The sequence below is a fragment of the Maniola hyperantus genome, chromosome Z (genome assembly GCF_902806685.2).
Source record: "Maniola hyperantus chromosome Z, iAphHyp1.2, whole genome shotgun sequence".
Lineage (NCBI taxonomy): Eukaryota > Metazoa > Arthropoda > Insecta > Lepidoptera > Nymphalidae > Maniola > Maniola hyperantus.
In genome coordinates, this window is record NC_048564.1 from 729150 (window position 1) to 751848 (window position 22699).

General features: G+C 38.3%; 2 protein-coding genes across 3 annotated transcripts; one reads left to right on the forward strand and one right to left on the reverse strand.

Annotated features, from left to right (window-relative positions):
• Positions 1–1288: 1288 nt before the first annotated feature.
• LOC117995579 (galactosylgalactosylxylosylprotein 3-beta-glucuronosyltransferase S-like) lies at positions 1289–9260 on the forward strand. The gene is made up of 5 exons (XM_034983565.2): positions 1289–1744; positions 2744–3004; positions 4093–4281; positions 5443–5524; positions 8126–9260. The coding sequence occupies exons 1-5, from the start codon at positions 1641–1643 to the stop codon at positions 8531–8533; spliced, it is 1044 nt and encodes a 347-aa protein (XP_034839456.1). The 5' UTR covers positions 1289–1640; the 3' UTR covers positions 8534–9260.
• Positions 8598–22173, reverse strand: LOC117995580 (uncharacterized). Of its 2 annotated transcripts, none has more exons than XM_069508982.1 (7): positions 22018–22173; positions 21006–21123; positions 19423–19584; positions 18700–18930; positions 17512–17643; positions 16493–16665; positions 8598–12712 (listed from the first exon to the last, which is right to left on the reverse strand). In XM_069508982.1, the coding sequence occupies exons 1-7, from the start codon at positions 22098–22100 to the stop codon at positions 12679–12681; spliced, it is 933 nt and encodes a 310-aa protein (XP_069365083.1). In that variant the 5' UTR covers positions 22101–22173; the 3' UTR covers positions 8598–12678. The 2 variants fall into 2 exon arrangements, with proteins under 2 accessions (XP_069365083.1, XP_034839458.1); XM_034983567.2 differs by lacking the exon at positions 8598–12712 and adding an exon at positions 14529–16431.
• Positions 22174–22699: the final 526 nt, after the last annotated feature.

A 22699-nucleotide genomic window follows, 5' to 3' on the forward strand; every position in this document is an offset into this window, starting at 1 on the left:
CTCCCTGAACCATCTATTATAATTATGGACAACGCCCCATACCACTCGATGCAAATTGACAAGCCACCTGCCCAATCCCAAAAGAAAGCTGATATCGTCGCATGGCTTCGTAAAAATGGCGTAGATGCAAACATGAATATGTTAAAAGCGGAATTAGTACGTCTTTTAAAAGAAAACAAACCAACCAAGATCCGATACGTCATTGACGAAATAGCATTAGAACATGGGCACAGAGTTATACGGTTACCGCCTTACCATTGTGAGTATAATGCGATTGAGTTGGTGTGGGCTCAAATTAAGGGATATGCTGCAAGACACAATACAGAACCCCCATTTACCACAAAAAAAATGCTAAAATTATTAGAAGAAGCTTGTGAACATGTGACTAAAGGAGACTGGGAAAAGGTTGTGAATAGAACTGTTAAATTAATAAGGGAAGATTATGAAAGAGATGTGAAAATAGATAATATTATAGAAAACGAACATATAATTATTAATGTATGTGATGATAGCAGTGACGACAGTGAAAATAGTAGTATGGACGAATCTGATTAATTATGGCCTTTTGTGGCACCTTTTTCGGTATCTTTTGTATTCATATGTTTCTTGTGTGCATATAAAGTATGTATATTCATTTTCGTTCAAATATTCAGTTCGTTCAAATAAATTAAATAAACATATACATTTTTGTTTTATTAAACCTATTTAATCAGGTACAAAAACAAAACTTAATTGTTTTTTGTTCGAGAATAAATTGACATTCCACATCACTATTGTAATGTGTCAAACCGGCCATCATAGCGTGCCGCTAGTGTACTAAACATTTTTTCGGTGTGACAACTGTGAGAAAGGGACGCATGCAAGCGAATAGGGGTCCTGCTCGGCTCGTTTTTTCTTTTATCGATGGTTAATCAAAAAGCATTCTCATTTTTATGACATAGAGTTAAATTTTGCTTTTTAAGATTTTGACAGTGATAAGTCCTATTCCTATGTCCATGTCTCCAACAGCGCTCCCCTGTCAATGTCATTCAAATTCATATTGGTCTGTGCCAAAAGAGCCTTGTCGCCTTCTTGTGGCTCTGTACTGTACCTACTCTTAACTCTTTAAGATCGCGACGTGGTATTGGGCATTGGCATAGATAAAACTTCTCTAATCTGTGGGCATTGGCTGTTTTTAACGTTTTTAATAATGGCCAAAGAGTATATAATCACATGGCAGTACGGACTACGGGGACGGGTCTACTTATTACTTTACTCTATGGTCTACTTAAAAAAAATATAAAATAAAAATAATAATAGTGTGTGTAACATTGGTGTAACATGTGTGTAACTATTAATGTATAATTAAGGTATAATTATATAGATACAACAAAATGTGTTGTTTGGGGGACATAGCAAATTAACATTATTTTAGGTTATGGAGTTACAAGAACTTTTTGATCGCTAGTTCGTTTCTAATTTTGAAATCGCACGTAATATTTAAAGCGTCATTATAATTTGTTAAATCCTAATTACTAGGTAGGTACGTTAAATTAGAAAAGCATATTAAACAATAATAATATTCTTTTTGTTGTACCCAGTCTGTAGGTACACCTAATACCAGAAATTGACTCAAATAAAAAATGCATTGTTGATTTAAAATGATTATTAAACCCTTTAGACTAGTCAAAAATATATTCGGTATGTCCATATTTTTTGGTGCATTATGGATGTTATTAAGTTGGAGTAATGCTGGAATATTTAGGTGAGTGCAAAATAATTGATTATTGCTTATTGCCTGCTTCAGGCTCAACAACAACATTTGCAGTCATTGAATTAATTCTATAGAACACCTCTCCCGAACAGCAATCGTTAGTGTGTCAAATAAGCAAAGGGTACATGACTGACTGATCTATCAATGCACAGCTCAAACTACTGGACGGATCAGGCTGAAATTTGGCATGCAAATTCATACTAATGTTATAAATGCGAAAATGTGTTTGTCTGTCTGCTAGACTTTCACGGCCCATCCGTACAACCAATTTTGAAGAAATTTGGTACAGCGATAGCTTGCATCCCGGGGAAGGACATATGGTACTTTTTATCCCGGAATATCAATGGGTTCCCACTGCATTTTTAAAAACCTAAATCCACGTGGACGAAGTCGCGGGCATCATCAAGTTACATATATAACATGTAAAATTTAACGCACCTCATGCACCATTTTAACTTTTTGTGTCACCATTTTAGAAGGAGATAGCAGATTTGTAGAGCACTCTCTCTGTCATTGAGACTGACAAAACATCATAATATAGGTATGAGTGACAGAGACAATGCTCTACAAAGCCGAAATGTTGTTCTAAAGGCTGATGTACATTACTTTCGGCCGCGTACTGTATTGCATATTTACTTATTGTAACTTTTTTAAAAGCTCTTCTCAGTAAAATCTGCTTTCCGAACAGCGATAGAGTCTTCTGTATATATAAAAGGAAAAGCTGACTGACTGACTGATCTATCAATGCACAGCTCAAACCACTGGAAGGATCGGGCTGAAATTTGGCATACAATCAGCCATTATGACTTAGACATCTGAAAGAATCAAGAAAAGATGTTTGAAGATTCAATCCCTAAAGAGATAAAATAGGAGATTGAAATTTGTGTAGTTCAAATTCACGAGCATAAGCTAGTATAATATATAACTTATAAATGAAATAAGTAGCATTATGTAATAATTACTTAATAGTTATAATTTTTTACATTTCAGTTTACACTCATTCAACCAAATAAGCATTCCAGTGGCTGTCAAAAACACAGTATGCTACGTAAATTATAATGATGACAGACAGCATGTGAATAATAGCGAGAATGTCAAGATGATATACTACGTCACTCCAACCTATCCAAGACCTGAACAAGTGCCTGAGCTGATGAGATTAGCACATACGTTGATGCATGTGCCTAGACTGCATTGGATTGTTGCCGATGATCAGGCTGTATGCTCTAATCAGGTCTTGAAAATTCTTAGGTATGTATTCTAAATTAAAAGCTAAAATTCTATAGCACGTACATTGATGCATGTTCCTAAACTGCATTGGATCATTTCTGATTATCAGGCTGTATGCTCTAATCAGGTGTTGAAAATTCTTAGGTATGTATTCTAAATTAATGAGCTAAAATTCTGTATTTCATCTCTCATTCACTCATTGATGTATACTCGAGACAAGCAATAGGTTGATAAGATTAGCACATACGTTGATGCATGTGCCTAGACTGCATTGGATTGTTGCCGATGATCAGGCTGTATGCTCCAACCAGGTGTTGAAAATTCTTAGTTTAATTTAATTTAATTTATTTATATTTATGGAAACTAACAGTAATAATTACATGGATAGTTAATAAATATATAAAACACGTCAACCTAAATAGTCTCCAATGAAAAATTAATACTTACTAGCTGCCCCGGCGAACTTCGTACCGCCTAACAGTCGATTCTTATGCAGGAATTTTTTTTAATTTTTCTCTCCATAAGAACCATCCCCATACTTCAAGGAATATTATGAAAAAAGAATTAGCGAAATCGGTTCAGTTGTTCTCGAGATTTGTGATCATCATACATTTTGCGATTCATTTTTATATATAGAGATATATATTTCTTAAATTAAATAATTAGGTACCTATAGCACATGTATGAAAATAAGAATGATAGGTAGGTTACAACTTATCAAACAAAAAACAAACCAAAACCGTCTATTGTGTCTGTCAAGAAAACCTATAGGATACTTCCCGTTTACCTACAAATATGAATTTTGGCAGGTAGGTAGGTAGGTCTAATAGCACAAGTAAAGGAAAAAATTTAAATGTACCGTGAATTTGTGATTACATCACAAAAAAAATTAAAACATATTTTAATTTGCAAATATTCGATATATTGGGGGTATCATATGAAAAGGCGTTATCTGTGCATTCAAAAACAGATTTTTATTTATTTTTATGCATAATATTTTTTGATTAATCATGCAAAATGTCGGAAAAAATACCCGAGGATGGAACCCTCGGGGCGCGAGTCTGACTCGCACTTGGCTGAGTTTTTAATTTGCAAGACACTATTTTCAGACGAACGGGCCTTCCCTTCACTCATATATCTAGTCCAAAACCGTTTATATACAAAACTAGTAACTTTCCCCGTGGCGTGGCGAACAGGCGCGCAGCTTTGGAGTGGCTTCATGAAAACGTGTCCAATGGGATCCTTTACTTCGGAGATGATGATAATGCGGTGGACTTACAGCTTTTTGATGAGATCAGGTAGGTTGACTCCTATCATCATCGTGATCAACCCATCGCCGGCTCACTACAGAGCGCGGGTCTCCTCTCAGAGTGAGAAGGGTTTGGCCATGTGCGTATTGGTAGACTTCACACTCCTTTGAGAACATTATGAAGAACTCTCAGGTATGCAGGTTTCCTCACGATGTTTTCCTTCACCGTTTAAGCAAGAGATATTTAATTACTTAAAATGCATATAACTCTGGAAAGTTAGAGGTGCGTGCCCGGGATCGAACCCCCGACCTCCGATTACTTGGACGTCCTAACCATTAGGCTATCACAGCAGTTATAAGTAAATAAATCTCCTATATAAGTAAATAAATAATAAATAAAAATATTGTTTGTTCAATGAAACTTTAACAAGTTCTTTAGAATCGTCAAATGCATGCATGCAACCACTGGTTCGGAATGCCTTTCCGAGAAGAACCAGCAAGAAATTCGGCATCGGTGTATCCATGTACCGTTTGCTCACTCACTGTACAGTAGTCGGTAAGAAATATTGTACAACGACCTTTAGAATCATGTTTCGGCTTCGTAGAGCGATGTCTCTGTCATGCATACCTATGTGACCTTTTGTCGGCCTCAACGACAGAGACAACGCTCTACGAAACCGCTATCTCTTTCTAAAGATTGATGTATAATATTTTCTGCCATGTATCGTATTGCTGATTTCTGAAAAGCGTGACCTCTTCCACTAATATTAGGGTCACAACTAATTGCATACTATTCCATACTAATATTATAAATGCGAAAGTGTGTCTGTCTGTCTGCCTGCCAGCTTTTCACGGCCCAACCGGTTTCACCGATTTTGATGAAATTTGGTACAGAGGTAGCTTACATCCCGGGGAAGGACATAGGCTACTTTTTATCCTGGAAAATCCAAGTTAGTTAAGATACAAGTTAGCCCTTAACTGCAATCTCACCTGATGGTAAGTGATGATGCAATCTAAGATGGATGCGGGCTAACCTGAAAGGGGTAAGGCAGTTTTTATTGAACCCATACCCCTTTGGTTTCTACACGGCATCGTACCGTAATGGCTTGGCGGTACGGCTTTGCCGGTAGGCTGGTAACTAACCACGGCCGAAGCCTCCCACCAGTAAAATGAGTATAAATAAAATATTTTTCTATTTTATTGTAAACAGGACCACGAAGAAAGTGTCTATGTTTCCAGTGGGACTGATTGGGACCTATGGAGTATCTACACCTATTGTTAAAGATGGAAAGGTACTTAGTCTTTTATTAAACTTTTTAATAGTTGTATAGGCCTAGCTTACTACTCTCTTCCAACCATTTATTAGGGTTCCGTACTTCAAAATGAAAAACAGTACCTTTATAGGATCACTTTGTTGTCTGTCTGTATGTCAAGAAACCTACAGGGTACTTCCCGTTGACTTAGAATCATGAAATTTGGCAGGTAGGTAGCTCTTATAGCAGACATAAGGGGAAAAATCTAAAAACCGTGAATACATCACACACAAAAAATTAAATTGTGGTCATGATCTAATAATTTGTATTTTCAATTATCGAAGCAAGATAACTACATCAAGCGAGGTATCATATGAAAGGTCTTCACCTGTGCATACTAAAACAGATTTTGATTTATTTTTATGCATCATAGTTTTTGAATTATCGATATAAAAATGTCGAAATAATGCGACTGTAGTACGGAACCCACATTGCGCGAGCCTGACTCGCACTTGGCCGGTTTTTTATTACTTTATTGTACGATAAAAATAATGACGTAAACTGAAAAAACTAATTAAATCGATCAAATAACAAAAAGGTATAAGAATTTAAATATTTCTGACTAGACAGAGACAGCGATATAGCATTTTGACGTCATACCTTACTAATGCCATAGTAGCTTCGTGCGGTTTCATACAAATTTTCGTTTTGCGAGAAAGGGATAGAAGACCCCACCCACTCCAAAATTAAAATGCCTGTAACTTTGTAAATCTTATCATTTTTTCATTTTTTTATTGGGTTTACCAACAGCTTAGTCATTCTCAAAAACAGTCACAAAAACAATTTTAACTATTTAAAATACATTCACAAAATGACAAGCTTATTATAGGCAACCACAGCATGCATAAACTTATCATACATTTCCTAAAGCTAATTAACAAAATTAAATTAAATTACATATTAAATACAGATTAATGATTATTACTTACATACAAAACACAATTCCATTATTAGTATTTATTTATTTAATTACTAGAGGATGCCCGCGACTTCGTCCGCGTGGATTTAGTTTTTTAAAATCCCGTGGCAACTCGGTAATTTGCGGGAAAAAATAGCCTATGTCCTTCCCCGGGATGTAAGCTAACTTTGTACCAAATTTCATCAAAATCGGTTGAACGGTTGGGCCGTGAAAAGCAAGCAGACAGACAGACAGACACACTTTCGCATTTATAATATTAGTATTGATTTTTAATCGTCACTTCGCACCTATTGCTTAATACTATATCTAGAAATTTCGCCTAAACTGAGCATAGCTATTAGAGAATATGTCTATTTCACTCTGTTGACGCACGCTGTTGTTATAGAGATCAGAGATTCGAGGAATGGCGGAATGTTTACCTAAGTTAGTTCTGCAATGCCTGACAAATAACAAATGACAAGGGTGCCGCGGATAATTCATGCGTGGTGCTTTAATGGCAAATCTATAAAGCAGTTCAGAACAAATGAAAATGAAGATTTTTTTTTTTAATGAAAATCTTTTTTATTCGTATAAACTTTTACAAGTGCTTACGAATAGTCGGATGCATCTACAACTGGTTCGGAATGCCTTTCCTGCCGAGAAGAACCAGCAAGAAACTCGGCGGTTGCTCTTTTCAAATATTTGATATAGGTACAAGATTATGCCATTTATAAAATAGTATTTGCAGTCTTGTGCGTTGCTGGAACGAGCTGCAGGTCAAATCCACGCTCTTTTATCATTTAGATAATCTTCAATGGTGTAATATGCTTTTTTCAGGAGCATATTTTTAATAGATTTTTTAAACTTGTGCAAAGGTAAGTCCAAAATAGTTCGCGGGATTTTATTATAAAAGGTAATACCCATACCCACAAATGACTTTTGGACTTTCCTGAGGCGGAAGGCAGGAGCTGCAAGTTTGTCTCTGTTTCTAGTTAGCCTATTGTGTAGATCACCAATTTTCTTGTAACTAAGAATATTTTGTCTTACAAAAATTATGTTATTATAAATATATTGAGAGGCTACAGTAAGGATATCTATTTCCTTAAATTTCTCTCGAAGGGAATCGCGTGGTCTTAAGTTATAAATTGCGCGTATTGCCCTTTTTTGTAATACAAAACTTCTCCCAATATCTGCCGCTTTACCCCATATCAAGATTCCATAAGACATAATACTATGGAAGTAAGCAAAATATACTATCTTTGCGATTTCCACGTCAGTTAACTGCCGAATCTTTCTAACAGCGTAAGCGGCAGAGCTTAATTTGCTAGCAAGAACAAAAAATCTTTGTTGGATTTTAATATTTTTTTTCAGCGTACGTCATTATTTTTATCCTAGTCCCGACTAATATTATGAAGGCGAAAGTTTGTATGTGTGTGTGTGTGTGTGTATGTTTGTTATTCCTTCACGCAAAAACTACTGGACTGATTTGGCTGAAATTTGGAATGGAGATACATTATACCCTGGATCAAGACATAGGCTACTTTTTATCCCGGAAAATCAAAGAGTTCCCGCGGGATTTTGAAAAACGTAAATCCACGCGGACAAAGTCGCGGGCATCAGCTAGTTTATAATAAAGTAATAATATTTATCAAATTCAAAAGTAGGAAAATACCCAATTCCAGGTGCTGGGATTCTTTGACTCGTGGCCAGCTTCCAGAACGTTTCCAGTGGACATGGCCGGCTTCGCGATCAACTTGGACTTCCTCAAGGGCTCGGCGAACATGCCCTTCATAGCAGGACACGAAGAGGACAAATTCCTCGTAAGCCTAGACCTAGACTTGGACGACATCGAGCCCCTCGCTTCCAACTGCACTAAAATACTAGTCTGGCATACAAAGACGGTCAAGCAAAAAAAGGCCACACTCAAAATCAATATCAACAAATTGGGCTCCATGGCAAAGTATCACAATTTCGCCAATTTGTTGAGGGAAATCTCTAACTTAGGTCTCGCCGATTTGGACTCTGAACACGGCATCAAATCATTCATAACGAGAAATAGAAAGACATATGAAACCGTGTCAGATATATAATTATAGTTCCTCTCGTATATGTGAAATTATTGGCTTTAACTTGCGTCTTTATTTGCATTCCAAATGTATAGATGGTCGATATTACATAGTTGATATTTATGCTGAGGCCAAATCATATTTATTAAATTTTTTATTTGGTTTACTAACAGCTAATAAAATTTACATCATTCACAAATCACAATGTATATGAATAAAAATCAATGTTTGTATGTTTGTGTTGCTAAACCATTGGTCAAGTTGTGATGTAACTTTGGTAGAGTGATCTCAAGACGCCCGTAAACCCGGGTAAGGTAGCAATTTGCGGGACTTATACATAAATTCTTGAGGTATTGTATACTGGAATGTCACTAACTACTTTGGTCACTACAATTATTAATTTTTCTGACTGGGCATACTTCAATGCGTTAATTTTTTGAATCGGCATACTTCACTCCGTTAACAACTGCTACCTCTGCCGACGCTAGCGCCATTTTGGAGGGTCTATTGTCTAGACATTTTCAACTTTTCCCCCAGAGATCGTGCTCTTTACCTCTACACTCCATACCCTGTCGTAGTAGTGCACCCTATATGATGCTTTGTCGTCCACTATTACATATTGATTTATTAATTTAAGTTGTAAAGCTCGTTATTTATAGTAGAGTAGTAAAATTTAGGTTGTTGTTTTACGTGTTTCTTTAATTAAAAAGAGGGAAAAATACTCCAAAGGAGAATGACAGATCCTGGCCCACCAATTTACACACTATAAATTAATGATAATCATCCTAGTATTAAATAACCACTTAAAAATTGAAAATTGTGATTTTAAACTTGCGGATGTTTTTATTAGTTTCCATTTAGTTTCACAATATTATAGGTAAAATGCATATAACCTAGAATCATTGTGACTTAAAACTTAGATTTAATGAAAAACCGCAAGTTCTAGAGGTGATAAATCCTATGTTTAGTTATCAGTGATGAAACAGCAACAAAATGCTCCATAAGGCATACATGTAAACGACTTTTATATAATAAAATGGGTCATCTATATAAATTCAGTCATTGTCCTTTAGTTTTTACAAAAGGGCATCAGGATCGAAGCCGTAGCTTGTACTCGAACAATTGTTTATTTATTAATTAAGTATTTTATTTATTAAGTATACAATTACATTAAGTGTATGTGCGTTACGGAGGTTGAATATCAAGATATCAAATATCTTTATATATATAACGCTTATATTATATCACGCTTTAAATTAATGTTAGTCGGATAAGATCAGGATAAGATTCCATACATCGCTGACCTTAAGCTAGGTGAGCTTTTTATTATTTACTAGGATTACTAATATTATAAATACAAAATACTAATATTATAAATGCAAAAGTGTGTCTGTCTGTCTGTATGTCTGCTAGCTTTTTACCACCCAACAGTTTAACCGATTTTGATGAAATTTGGTATGAAGTTAGCTTACATCCCGGGGAAGGACACAGGCTACTTTTTAATTACTAGACGATGCCCGCGACTTCGTCCGCGTGGATTTAGGTTTTTAAAAATCCCGTGGGAACATTTTGATCGTCCGGGATCAAAATGTAACCTATGTCCTTCCCCGGGATGCAAGCTATCTCTGTACCAAATTTCATTACAATCGGTTAAATGGGTGGGCCATGAAAAGCTAGCAGACAGAAAGACACACCTTTTGCATTTATAATATTAGTATGGATGAATGAATGAATGATTTATGAATTCAATAATAAGCGGGTACAATAGGTTGATATTATAGGTAGATAGGTTAATATTTAGGTACGCATGACATTATGATATGCCATAGATTCTTTCGTTGTCGCAACTTGACAAACGTTTAAACCTTTACGCGAATGTCAACAACAACTGTACAAAGTTTGACCTTTACGAACGCATAGGTAAAGTGCTGACACAAACATTTATTTTTATAATATGTATCCATAATTATATAATTAGTTTTTATATAATGTATTTAATATTGATAATTTACTATATAATTATATGTTTAGTATGTGTATTATGTTTTTGATTTCCGAAAATATTCATTTGTTTATTAAAAAACATAAATTCCGTATTACCAAACGATTAAGCGTCCCAGTACGATGCTGCGTAGAAACGAATAGAGTCTTGGACTGTTTTATGAAAAGTATATCAGCCTATTGTTTAAAATGCTGCTAAAAATATTTTTTCGCAGAAACTACTCTGTTTTTATGTTAAAAAATTGAAAAATATTTGTCGTTTATCGCCTTGTAATGTCATGGATCGCCTTCTGTACAGCGTGACGGTAATAATAATTAACTGTGTTAAAAATAAATATAAAATAGAGATAAAATAAATATAATTTAATAATTATATTTATTAATTTCTTTATCTACACCCATGCTTTAAATCCTCTATAAAAGATTCTGAAACAGTTAGCTTATTGCCCACATTAAAACACCCAATATCTTAATAACAATTAAAGCATCCAAACGAGTGTTATAATGTTGTACTGAATTTCATTACAACACTCCTGTGAAAAAGAGACAGCGCTATACTGCTGGCATAAATCTGTCTCGTTCTAACCGAACCTTAAGTCGTGATCCGTGGTATTTATGGGTATTTCTATGAATTTCAAAAAAAGAACATTGACATTCACGCGTGTTTCACTACCAGAACGCCGCGCGTTAAAAGAAAAAGTAAGTTATTCGAATCCCCGCCATTTTTCTTCGATATTTTTATTGTTTTGTTTACAAAAAAATGAGGGATTCATGTTTTGAGAGGACACTGCCAGAATTTTCAGATATTTTAAACCTGTGCCTGTGTTTTAAACGCTATAGTGAAGTGGTACTTAAATAAAAATACTCCGCAGAGTAACTATATCGGGATCGGGACCTTCCAACTCAGAATCTTTTATAGAGGATTCATATTATATGGGTGTAGATAAAGTCTTGTATGCAACTGTTGATAATTAGGTATTAAAACACGCAAGTCATACTATTATCATAGTCATAAATCGACTTTTGTGTTTTAATGCCCCTCTTTATACAACAGTTGCATAAATAACTAATATACCTAAAGCAGTGCGCAAGTGTCGCCTTCCCAAGCGTCACGCACGCGGTCGTGTGGCTCAAAGAATTAAGTTTGCGCTGTGATTATTGATATTAAAATGTATATAGGGTGTAACCAGAACTCTGGCAAAAACGAAGACAGGTGATATATTACTGATGATTACTCATATGATACCACAAACAAAAAAAAATATATAATTTTTTTGTAAAAGTTTACGATATATTGCAAATAAAATATCTGATTAACGCTAGAGGTGAACAAACGTTCCGTAAGTAGGCCACTCGGAGTCAATGCCGCGTCGTAGGCGGATCATTGACCCGAGTTTTGCACTCTATACATTGCGGGTTTGAAAAATACTAAATTACTAAAACTACAAAATGAGGCAAATGGTTATTGGTGTGGGATTGTGTTTCGGTAGTATAACAATAACGCTAAGTTTTTGCTAGCGTTCTGGTTACACTCTGTATTTCGTCGTTTAAGTTCTAACACCATGTATATTGACCGTTCACTATAACTTGACGCCTGACGTTATGTTGGCACCATTGCTTTGCGTTCGCGTGGACTACACAAATTTCAAACCCCTATTTCACCCCCTTAGGGGTTGACTTTTCAAAAACACTTTCTTAGCGGATGCCTACGTCATAATAGCTATCTGCCACATTTCAGCCCGATCCGTCCAGTAGTTTGAGCTGTGCGTTGATAGATCAGTCAGTGAGTCAGTCAACTTTTCTTTTTATATATATAGATGATTTGCAATGGTGCCAACATAACGTCAGGCGTCAAGTTATAGTGAACGGTCAATAATGCAGAAGTGCAGAAGACTTGCTATATATGCTCTATGTGTCAAGGAATTCAACTTTAGTTGCAAAACAAACTTTGAGAATTCGTGTCATCATTGTATTTCTCATTAGTTATTTACTTGTTTTACATAAAAAACGTTTAATACAAATATTGACTACTAAACAATGGTACATTGTGGTGTTATTCATCGTTACGTCGTGCTATCGCTATCTCGAACGCGGTTACACGGTACTTTAGTCTAGCTTTTTTAATCAGTCTACGATTAAGTCATCTTTGGCGACTTTGATATCCTTTGCTAGAGAAGCGACAGACGTGTAGTTTCTGCCGATCTTAAACAAGGAAATGTTTAGTAAGAAATTTTTTGCTTTTATTTTGTTTTTTCTTGTTTTGTGAGCTGTATAAACTATTATTTATTTATTTATTTATTTTAGTAAATATACTCCTCAAGGAATAAAAATACACCTCTGGAAACAGCAATTTTTTTCGGTCTCTAGCATAGTCGCTAATTTTAACTTGCGTGGTGTCAGAGCTTAGTGACGATTTGTCGTCACAAATACAGTCAATTATTTATTATTTGTGATTATAAATATATAATAGATTAATTTAAATTTAATTTTATTAGTTGTTAATTTTAAAGATCTTCGCACATTACACAAACTCGACGCCGACTTTACTCCGACTCATATACTTTACGGTGGAATTTTGAACATTGAAGTGTGTAATTGAAGTAGCACGTTGAACACGCGTCTTTTTTTTTTTTTTTAATAATAAAATAGTCATTTATTTAGGCAACTTGAACCCATTTGAACATACATAAAAGTAAATACAAATACAAATGTACAATTGTTAAAAAAATAATAAATGAAAATAATAAAGTTACAAAATATACAATAATAAAATTTAAATTAAATTAAAATTAGAGATTGCCCCCAAATAGGAGGTTCGTACTTTATTTACGGTTATTGTCACGATGTACGGCAAGCCAGTACTTCAGTATGGGATTCTCAGGGCACTCAGAGCATACCCTGAGGACCTCGTTTTGAGAATCGCGGATGCGGAACCAAAATGCCGCAACACGAGATCTAACAACCGCGAAATAATCGGGCACTCTGGCGTCAGCAAACATGCCCGACGCACTGCAGTATTTAGGCAGTTTCATCAGAATGCGGTATGCGTTATTATACTGCACTCTGATGCTGCTACGTGCACTTTTCGTGGCGTTGAACCAAAGCTGACACGTGTATAAGCATTGACAATATGCTCTAAACAGCGTCAGCTTCGCCTCAGGACTGCACCGTGCAAACCGACGTGCGAGCATATGCGTCGTACACTTTCACTTAAATATTTCCATGATTCAATGTGAGTCGAGTAGGAGTTCGAGTTGGCGTCGAGTCTGTATAATGTGCAAAAACCTCAAGAAATCTGTAATAATTATTATATATAATATCTCTCAACGGCTATACTCACATATTTAGTCGACGTTAGCGCGACTACGTTAGTCCTTTGTCAAGGCAGTTAGTTCGCGCACGCGTCGCGGTTAAGACTGCTCTGCTCTCTCTCGTGCGCGAACTGACTCCCTTGACAAAGACACCCCGGATGGGTTCGTAACTAGTCGGGCTAGCGTTGACTATATACGTGAGTATAGCCGTTGAGAGATATTATATATACCTAATGGAAATCACTCACGATAGTTAAAACGCTAAAATAATTATTATGTTGTGATAATATTTTCATTGTGGTTGTCACCTGCTTCTTTGCGGTATATAACTTTGTGAAATGTATAGAGACATTTCACAAAGTTTCAGTCAACAACAACAATAAGTCACTTTGCGAAATGTCCTATATTACTTCTACACTACAAAAAATATGTGCATAATATTTAAAAAGCTCACAATTACTAGAGATTTGTAATTTTAATATTACTGTTATGGCCTGCACAGACGAGGGCAGTCCTCGGCGTACTTTTTGTCCGTCAAAATATATCGCGTATAAGTCCCGCAAATTGCTATTGCGCTGGCACCATGTCTCATTACCATCGAAATGACGTCATTTGACGTATATTTAAGTAAAAATATACCATCAGCAGCATCAGCTCGAGACTTCAGTCTAGTGCTGACGTCACTAAAATTGCGGTCACGCGCATTAGAAATTTGCGGGACTTATACAACTGTATCGAAAAACTCACCCAAGGAACTAAAAGTACCCCGAATAGCCGAGGACATGGACTAACTGCACCGTACATATTGTACGGGAGAGTTCTCGAAAAAAAAAGTAACGTAACACAGCGGATGTTAGTCCGCGTTGAGCGCTCGCGAGTTTAGTCTGTGGCAAATTCTCTATCTACGCTTCGGCGACTTTTGTCCTCCACGGACAAAATCCCTCGTCTGCGTAGCCCTTTATACTCTATCCACGTAAGGAAGTTAGTGTACGGCTCTTTCAGGGACAGAAACGAACATCACAATGGGCGTTAACCATTTTGAGACACCAACCAAACACAAACGAAACTAGGGTTTCGAGTTGAGTTTCGAATGTTTTTTGAAAACATTTTAGAATTGAATTTCGAATGTTTTGTGTTTGGTTGGTGATTCAAAATGGTTAACGCCCAGTGAGATTTTCGTCATTTGTATGGGATTACGTAACAGAGAGCACTTAATACTAACTTCTTTCTTTGGATCGAGTATAGTTTTGGCTTAAGTTAAAGCAAATTATGTTACGATCTGACTTATTGATCTGATAGTAACCTGAATAAATAAAATGTTACGACTTATTTCTTGGTGGCGTTCTTTATTTGTACACTATTTCTAATCTTAATTGGCAGTTCTAAAAGTAAGTGCTTAGAAAAGGAGGATTATTTATAATTTTGTATAATAGTGTTTTTACCTACATTTCAAGGAAATTTCTAAAAAAAATACATATCAAAATTGGGGAACGGCATGATTCGAACCTGCGGCCGGAGGAAATATTTTTTCTAAGCACTTATGAATAACTAGCTTATGCTAGCAACTTCGTCCGCGTGGACTACACAAATTTCAAACCCCTATTTCACCCCCTTAGGGGTTGAATTTTCAAAAATCCTTTCTTAGCGGATGCCTACGTCATAAAAGCTACGTAATAATAGCTATCTGCATGCCAACAGCCCGATTCGTCTAGTAGTTTGAGCTGTGCGTTGATAGATCAGTCAGTCCTTCAATCCTTTTATATATTTAGATGTTCAAGGCTATTCGAGTTTGAGTGAAATCCGATAAGGGGTATGGATTTAACAAAACTGATTTCTTCTAAGTTAGCCTGTGGCCCTACCGCGGTTGTTTGACAGCTACAATGTCACGATCGCAATCATCTCTGGTTGGTAAATGCTCGCGCACTATTGGCCACAATGCATTGTTGCAACAAGAATCGCACAAATTCAGCCAATCAGAACAATTGAGATTGTAATAATGATTGATGCAGGTTTTAGACAATCGCCCTACTGCTTCTATCTTAGACGGCATCATCATTTACCATCAGGTAAATCGCAGTCAAGTGTTAACTTGTAATGGAATAAAATAAAATCAATATTTGGCAAGTGTATTCGAAGGAATTATCATCATCAACCGATAGACGTCCGCAGCTCGACATAGGTCTCTTGTAGGGACTTCCACACGCAGTGGCTCCCTGCGACTCGTCTTATGTCGTCCGTCCACCTAGTGGGGGGTCTTCCAACGCTGCGTCTTCCGGTACGAGGTTGCCATTCCAGCACCTTGGGACCCCAACGTCTATCGGTTGTACGAACTATGTGCCCTGCCCATTGCCACTTCAGCTTCGCAACCCGTTTAGCTATGTCGGTTACTCTAGTTCTACTACGGATCTCCTCATTTCTGATTTGACCTCGTAGAGAAACTACAAGCATAGCTCTCTCCATCGCCCGCTGATTGACTTGACCGGGTATTAGGATATTAGTATGGATTTTAATGTTAGTTTGGATTATTTAGATTTCGCCAATTCAGCCTTTTGTGCTTTGTAAGTTTGTAATTCCACTTTGTCCCACTGAAGCGGCAGTCGGCCGTGGAATCTGTAAAAACAATTTTTTTTAGAAGTTGCCGAAAAATTTGCCTTAAAATAAAAGTGGTTACCTTTTCTGAAACTCTTGCAGAATCATGTTTTCCTGCTGCGAGAGGCCTTGCTCCAGCACGCTTATAGTGTCATCCAACTGGTCGATGGTGCGGAACCCACATATATGCGTATCGATGCCGGGCTGATTCAAACTGAACCAGCTCGCCAATCGGGCCAACTCCACGTTCCTTTCCTGCAACAATAGGGACGGTGAAAATTGATTACTACTAGTCGAATCAGCGACTTTTTACATCGATGCCAATATGATGCCAATCGATGCTTTTTAATCAAACGTCAAAACGCTCGCTTAGCAACGGAGCTTGTATGAAATTCATAGATGTGATAAATATTTGAGGCATTTGACGTAAGATAATTTAAAATAGTAGCAAACCATAGCAAACTTAAAACTGACAGCGGACAAGAATGTTACGTATTTTGTAAAACCAAAAATAATTTATTTTTGACATATGGCATGGCCCATTACAGTACTCTGCACATCGAACTTTAGAAAGAGATTTTGGCTTCGTAGAGCGTTGTCTCTGTCAAAAATATCTGTGTGACATTTTATCGGCCTCTACGACAGAGACAGCGCTTTACGAAACCGTTATCTCTTTCTGAAGTTTTGATGTGCAATATTTCCTGCCTGGTACCTACTGATCTGCTGCGCTGATGAAGCTGTGATAGCCTAGTGGTTAGGACGTCCGCCTTCTAATCGGAGGTCGGTGGTTCGATCCCGGGCACGCACCTCTAACCTTTCGGAGCTATGTGCGTTTTAATTAATTAAATGTCACTTGCTTTAACGGTGAAGGAAAACATCGTGAGGAAAATTGCATGCCTGAGTGTTATGCATAATATTCTTAAAGGTGTGTGAAGTCCAATCCAAAGTACCAATCCGCACATGGCCAGCGTGGTAGACTATGGCCATAACCCGTCTCACTCTGAGAGAAGACCCGTGCTCTGTAGTGGGCCGGCGATGGGTTGATTATGATGATACTGACCTACTGATCATCATGATCACCATTTTCAGAGAGATTCTTACCATGCACATTTGAGCAGCCTCGCAGCACATGGCCTTGGTGTCGTCGCTAGCGGGGTGCCAGGACTGCGGGCCGGCGTTGCACAGCAAGCCCATGCCGGTCGCTGCGGCGTTGATCACGCCCACGCCGCGACTCTGCCAAAAACTATAGTTAATAGCAACAGCTTCTATACATTTGAGTTTGGATCTTATTTAACACTAAAATAAATAAAATAAAATAAATAATCTTTTATTTCAGACCAGTTCTAGTCCATATTTAAATTTACAACTATATATTTACTAAAGTTAGTGTGTTAGTAACAATATTTCCTTATAGTTATGTTAGTAATGTTAGTGCTTACTGATTAAACAAAGTGGCCTAACGTGGCAGCTCTAGACGCCCGGTGGCCACAGCCACCCAATGCTTAATTATTGGGCAGCCTATCCTATCTTTAATTGCACCCAGAATGCTGTTGGAACTGCTACGAAGACGCTGTAAGAGGGAGGCCATCTTTTTACGGATGATGGCATGAAAGCCATCAGTCCTGGCCTCCGTGAACATTCCACTAGCGCTACAGCCCCTCTAAGCTTATGCTCATCCGTGTGGACCTCCTTAGGGGCTGGATTTTCAAAATCGCAGGATTTTCAAATTAAAATTAGCGCGGGGGCTGTGCGGGTCGTTCCCTCCCGATTCTGCCTTCCACCTCAGGAAAGTCCAAAAGTCATTTGTGGGTATGGGTATTACCTTTTATAATAAAATCCCGCAAACTATTTTGGACTTACCTTTGCACAAGTTTAAAAAATCTATTAAAAATATGCTCCTGAAAAAATCATACCTATTACACAATTGAAGATTATCTAAATGATAAAAGAGCGTGGATTCGATCTGCAGCTCGTTCCAGCAACGCACAAGACTGCAAATACTATTTTATACATGGCATAATCTTGTACCTATATCAAATATTTGAAAAGAGCAACCGCCGAGTTTCTTGCTGGTTCTTCTCGGTAGGAAAGGCATTCCGAACCAGTGGTAGATGCATCCGACTATTCTAAAGTACTTTTAAAAGTTTATTCGAATAAAAAAGATTTTTATTTTATTTTTATTTTTATTTTATTCGAATAAAAAAGATTTTTATTTTATTTTATTTTTTATTACCATTTCAACCTGTCACGTACTAGGTATAGATTGGATGTCGGCCAGCGTTCACGTACCTTAAAGAACTTGGTATAATTCTGCAGCCTGTTGTCGATCAGCGTCGACTTGGCGTACGACAGGACAGTGGAGATCGGGACCTTGGACTCGTCGACGATCTCCTTCATTAAGTCAAGGTCGTAGTCCGCAACGCCGATGTAGCGAGCCTTGCCGTGTTTCACCACTTGCTCCAAAGCTGGGAGAGTTTCGTTGAGAATCACGTCGACATCGCCGAAAGTTACATCGTGGACCTGTAAACTTTTTTATCATCATCATCAAACCATCGCTGGTTCCCTGCTGAGCACGGGTCTCCTTTCAAAATGAACAGAGTTTGGTCATAGTCCACCACACTGGCCAAATGCGCATATTCAGACTTCATATACCTTTGATGGAGAACTCTCAGGCGTAGAGGTTTTCGCACTATGTTTTCTTTCACCGAAAGCAAGTTATATTTAATTGCTTAAAATCCACAAAATTCTAAAAACTAGAGATGCATGCCCAGGATAGAACTCCTGACCTCCGGAATAGAAGGCATTCCGAACCTGTGGTAGATGCATTTGACGATTCAAAAGTACTTGTAAAAGTGTATTTGGTTTCTATACGACATCGATCGTGTCGGAACGCTAAATCGCTCGGCGGCAAGGCGTTGGCGGTAGAATGGTAACTAGCCACTGCCGAAGCCTCCCACCAGACTAGATCTAAGTATAAATATACTTTTCTGATTCGTCATTTCTGTGCCCTACCTGTATCAGATCGACGTATTCCACACCGAGGAGTTGCAAGGTATTGTCGACAGCTGCTAACGTCTTTTCGGTGGAAAAATCGAACATTTTCATCGGATCCTTTTCGTACCGGCCCACTTTACTCCCGATGTAGTAGGATTCCCTGGGTTTTCCTTTCAGAGCCTGTAATGAAATGTAAGTACCTAAAGAGTAAGTTTAAAAAAAAGGAGAAGAGGAACCGATATAGCTCAACGGGTTGCGAAGCTGAAGTGGCAATGGGCAGGGCACATAGTTCGTACAACTGATAGACGTTGGGGTCCCAAGGTGCTGGAATGGCGACCTCGCACCGGAAGACGCAGCGTTGGAAGACCTCCACTAGGTGGACGGACGACATCAGACGAGTCGCAGGGAGCCGCTGGATCCAGGCGGCGCAAGACTGTGGCGTGTGGAAGTCTCTAAAAGAGACCTATGTCCAGCAGTGGACGTCTATTGGTTGATGATGATGAAAGAGTGAGTTTAAGAAGGAGAAGAGTAACCGATAAGCTCAGCGGGTTGCGAAGCTGAAGTGGCAATGGCGATGTATAGAGCTATGCTTGGAGTTTGCTACGTGAGCCAATCAGAACTGATACATCCGTAGTAGAACCATATGAGTAGCCGACTAAGCTCGGCGGGTTGCGAAGCTTAAGTGGCAATGGCGATGTATAGAGCTATGCTTGGAGTTTGCTACGTGAGCAAATCAGAACTGATACATCCGTAGTAGAACCATATGAGTAGCCAACTAAGCTCGGCGGGTTGCGAAGCTTAAGTGGCAATGGCGATGTATAGAGCTATGCTTGGAGTTTGCTACGTGAGCAAATCAGAACTGATACATCCGTAGTAGAACCATATGAGTAGCCGACTAAGCTCGGCGGGTTGCGAAGCTTAAGTGGCAATGGCGATGTATAGAGCTATGCTTGGAGTTTGCTACGTGAGCAAATCAGAACTGATACATCCGTAGTAGCATATGAGTAGCCGACTAAGCTCGGCGGGTTGCGAAGCTTAAGTGGCAATGGCGATGTATAGAGCTATGCTTGGAGTTTGCTACGTGAGCAAATCAGAACTGATACATCCGTAGTAGAACCATATGAGTAGCCGACTAAACTCGGCGGGTTGCGAAGCTGAAGTGGCAATGGCGATGTAGAGAGTAAGTTATTTGAATTAAAATATTTGCATTCTATTCTATTCTAGAAGGCTGAAGTCATCATATATGATAGTACAGTAGGTACGCGACAGGTGGAGATCGCAATTGGAGTATGAGGCGGGGTGATGCGCCGCACATCTGCGCTATCCCGCACCAGGTTTGCGCGGAGGCTGTGTGGGTGGGGCGTCCCCACCCCGGTTGCCATTTTGACCTGTCGCGTACAATACCTATAAATCCAAAGCCCCTGCTATAAGTCCCGCAAATAGCTATTGCGTTGAAACCATGTCTCATTAAAATCGAAATGACGTCATTTTGACGACATTTCACGTATATTATACCATCAGCTCGAAACTTCAGTCTAGTGCTGACGTCACTAAAATTGCTGCCACGTGCATTAGCAATTTGCGGGACTTATACCACTTACCTTGCCAATGGTCCTCTCGGAAGAACCCTGGCCGTACCACGGGCCAGTCTCGATGTAGTTAATGCCACGGTTGAGGGCTTCCGTGATGAGATCCAAACTCCTCTGTTCGTCGAACGACCTGATACAAACATCTTCTGATTCCCAATCCATCGACGACCCATTGAGGAGAGGTCTTCTCTCAGAGTGAGAAGGGTTAGGTTAGACCACGGCAAGACCAAGTTTGGATTGATAGACTACACACTCTTTAGAGAACGTCATGGACAACTTATTCTCATTTTTTAGTGTCAAGTAGGTAAGTATATAATTACTTAATATTATAAGAAAAGGAACTGACTTTGAGGCTGAGATCTATAGAGCGCACTTTGACTTTGATTGAGTTAAAACGAGACAGATTTATGTGAAAGATATTATACTTAGCTCTGTCTCGTTTTAACTTTGTCTTAGGTAAGTCTAAGCACAATCAGAGTTCAAGTCAGCCCACGTCAGCCTCATTCTCGGAGATACAAGTTATCTGTAAGACCGTGATCTCCATTTCATGGGTAAAATATTTTTCAACAAAGACCTTTCAAAAATCGCTAGAAAAGTCACTACATTTTTTGTCGCTAAAAGTGAAAAAAAGTCACTCGCATCTTTGAAATGTCGACTAAGTCGCTAAATTGGCAATACTGAGCAAACACGCCCACCTTGTATAGTCCGCGACAAGTCGAGATGGCAATCGGGGTATGAGGCGGCGAGACGCACCGCACAATATCTGGTATACTAGGCATAACACGAGTGCTGTGCGGGTAGGTATGCGGGGCATCCCCACTCCGATTGCCTTCTCGACTTGTCGCGTACTAAGTATATATAGTCAAGCCGTGTACTTAATACTCAACCCCCCCGGTGACGCTGTAGCGGCCAGTAGGGCCTACGCAGCATAGTCAATCCGAAACAACACAAAAAAAATTTAATACTTAAGTGCAAGTCCAATGCAAGTTATTATAAGTACCTATACATAAAAAAATACTCTTACCCGTAAATGCTGCTGAAGGAAGCTCCACCCAGGCTGATGTGGGATACATTCAAGGCCGTATTACCTAGCTGGTTGTAGCGCATGATGCTATAGTTATACTTTATATAAAGTTGTAAAGTAAATGACACGGTGCGGCGCAACTTACCGCCTCGGAGACTGGCCGACCACTGATAACTGATATCGGCAGGGTTGCCAGAAGCTCGATTGTCCGCTCATTCCCAAATCCCACTACTTCTATAACGTTAAAATGACAGCTACAATTAATGTACGAATGAATGAAATACTACAGTAACTGTCAAACATGGCCTTGGCGAACTTCGTTCCGCCCATAGAGATAAATCATTCATCCAAGGTTCCGCCTAACAGTCGATTCAAATTTTTAAAATTTTTCTCTGCGTAAGAACCTCCTCGTACTTCAAGGAATATTATAAAAAAAGAATTAGCGAAATCAGTTCAGCTGTTCTCGAGATTTGCGATCAGCAACACATTTAGCGATTCATTTTTATATTGTAGAGAAAATTAGGTATACCAGTTTCAGTTTAATTATTTTCACATCAACTTTTGTCAAAAATCGAATACTTAGGCTGTGTACGCGTACGAGTTTCGTTGTAAAAAAAACCAGTTGCAAAAACGCGCCATTTCAGATTTTTGAGTGATGATGTGTGACGTCACGCAGATAAGC

Coding starts and splice junctions, on each gene's coding strand:
- LOC117995579 (XM_034983565.2), top strand. CDS start 1,641: ATGATTATTAAACCCTTTAGACTAGTCAAAAATATATTCGGTATGTCC. Junction 3,005..4,092: donor CAGGTCTTGAAAATTCTTAG/GTATGTATTCTA, acceptor CACTATTTTCAG/ACGAACGGGCCTTCCCTTCA. Junction 4,282..5,442: donor CAGCTTTTTGATGAGATCAG/GTAGGTTGACTC, acceptor TATTGTAAACAG/GACCACGAAGAAAGTGTCTA.
- LOC117995580 (XM_034983567.2), bottom strand. CDS start 22,100: ATGCGCTACAACCAGCTAGGTAATACGGCCTTGAATGTATCCCACATC. Junction 21,124..22,017: donor TCCTTCAGCAGCATTTACGG/GTAAGAGTATTT, acceptor TGTTTGTATCAG/GTCGTTCGACGAACAGAGGA. Junction 16,432..16,492: donor CTGCAAGAGTTTCAGAAAAG/GTAACCACTTTT, acceptor TTGTTTTTACAG/ATTCCACGGCCGACTGCCGC.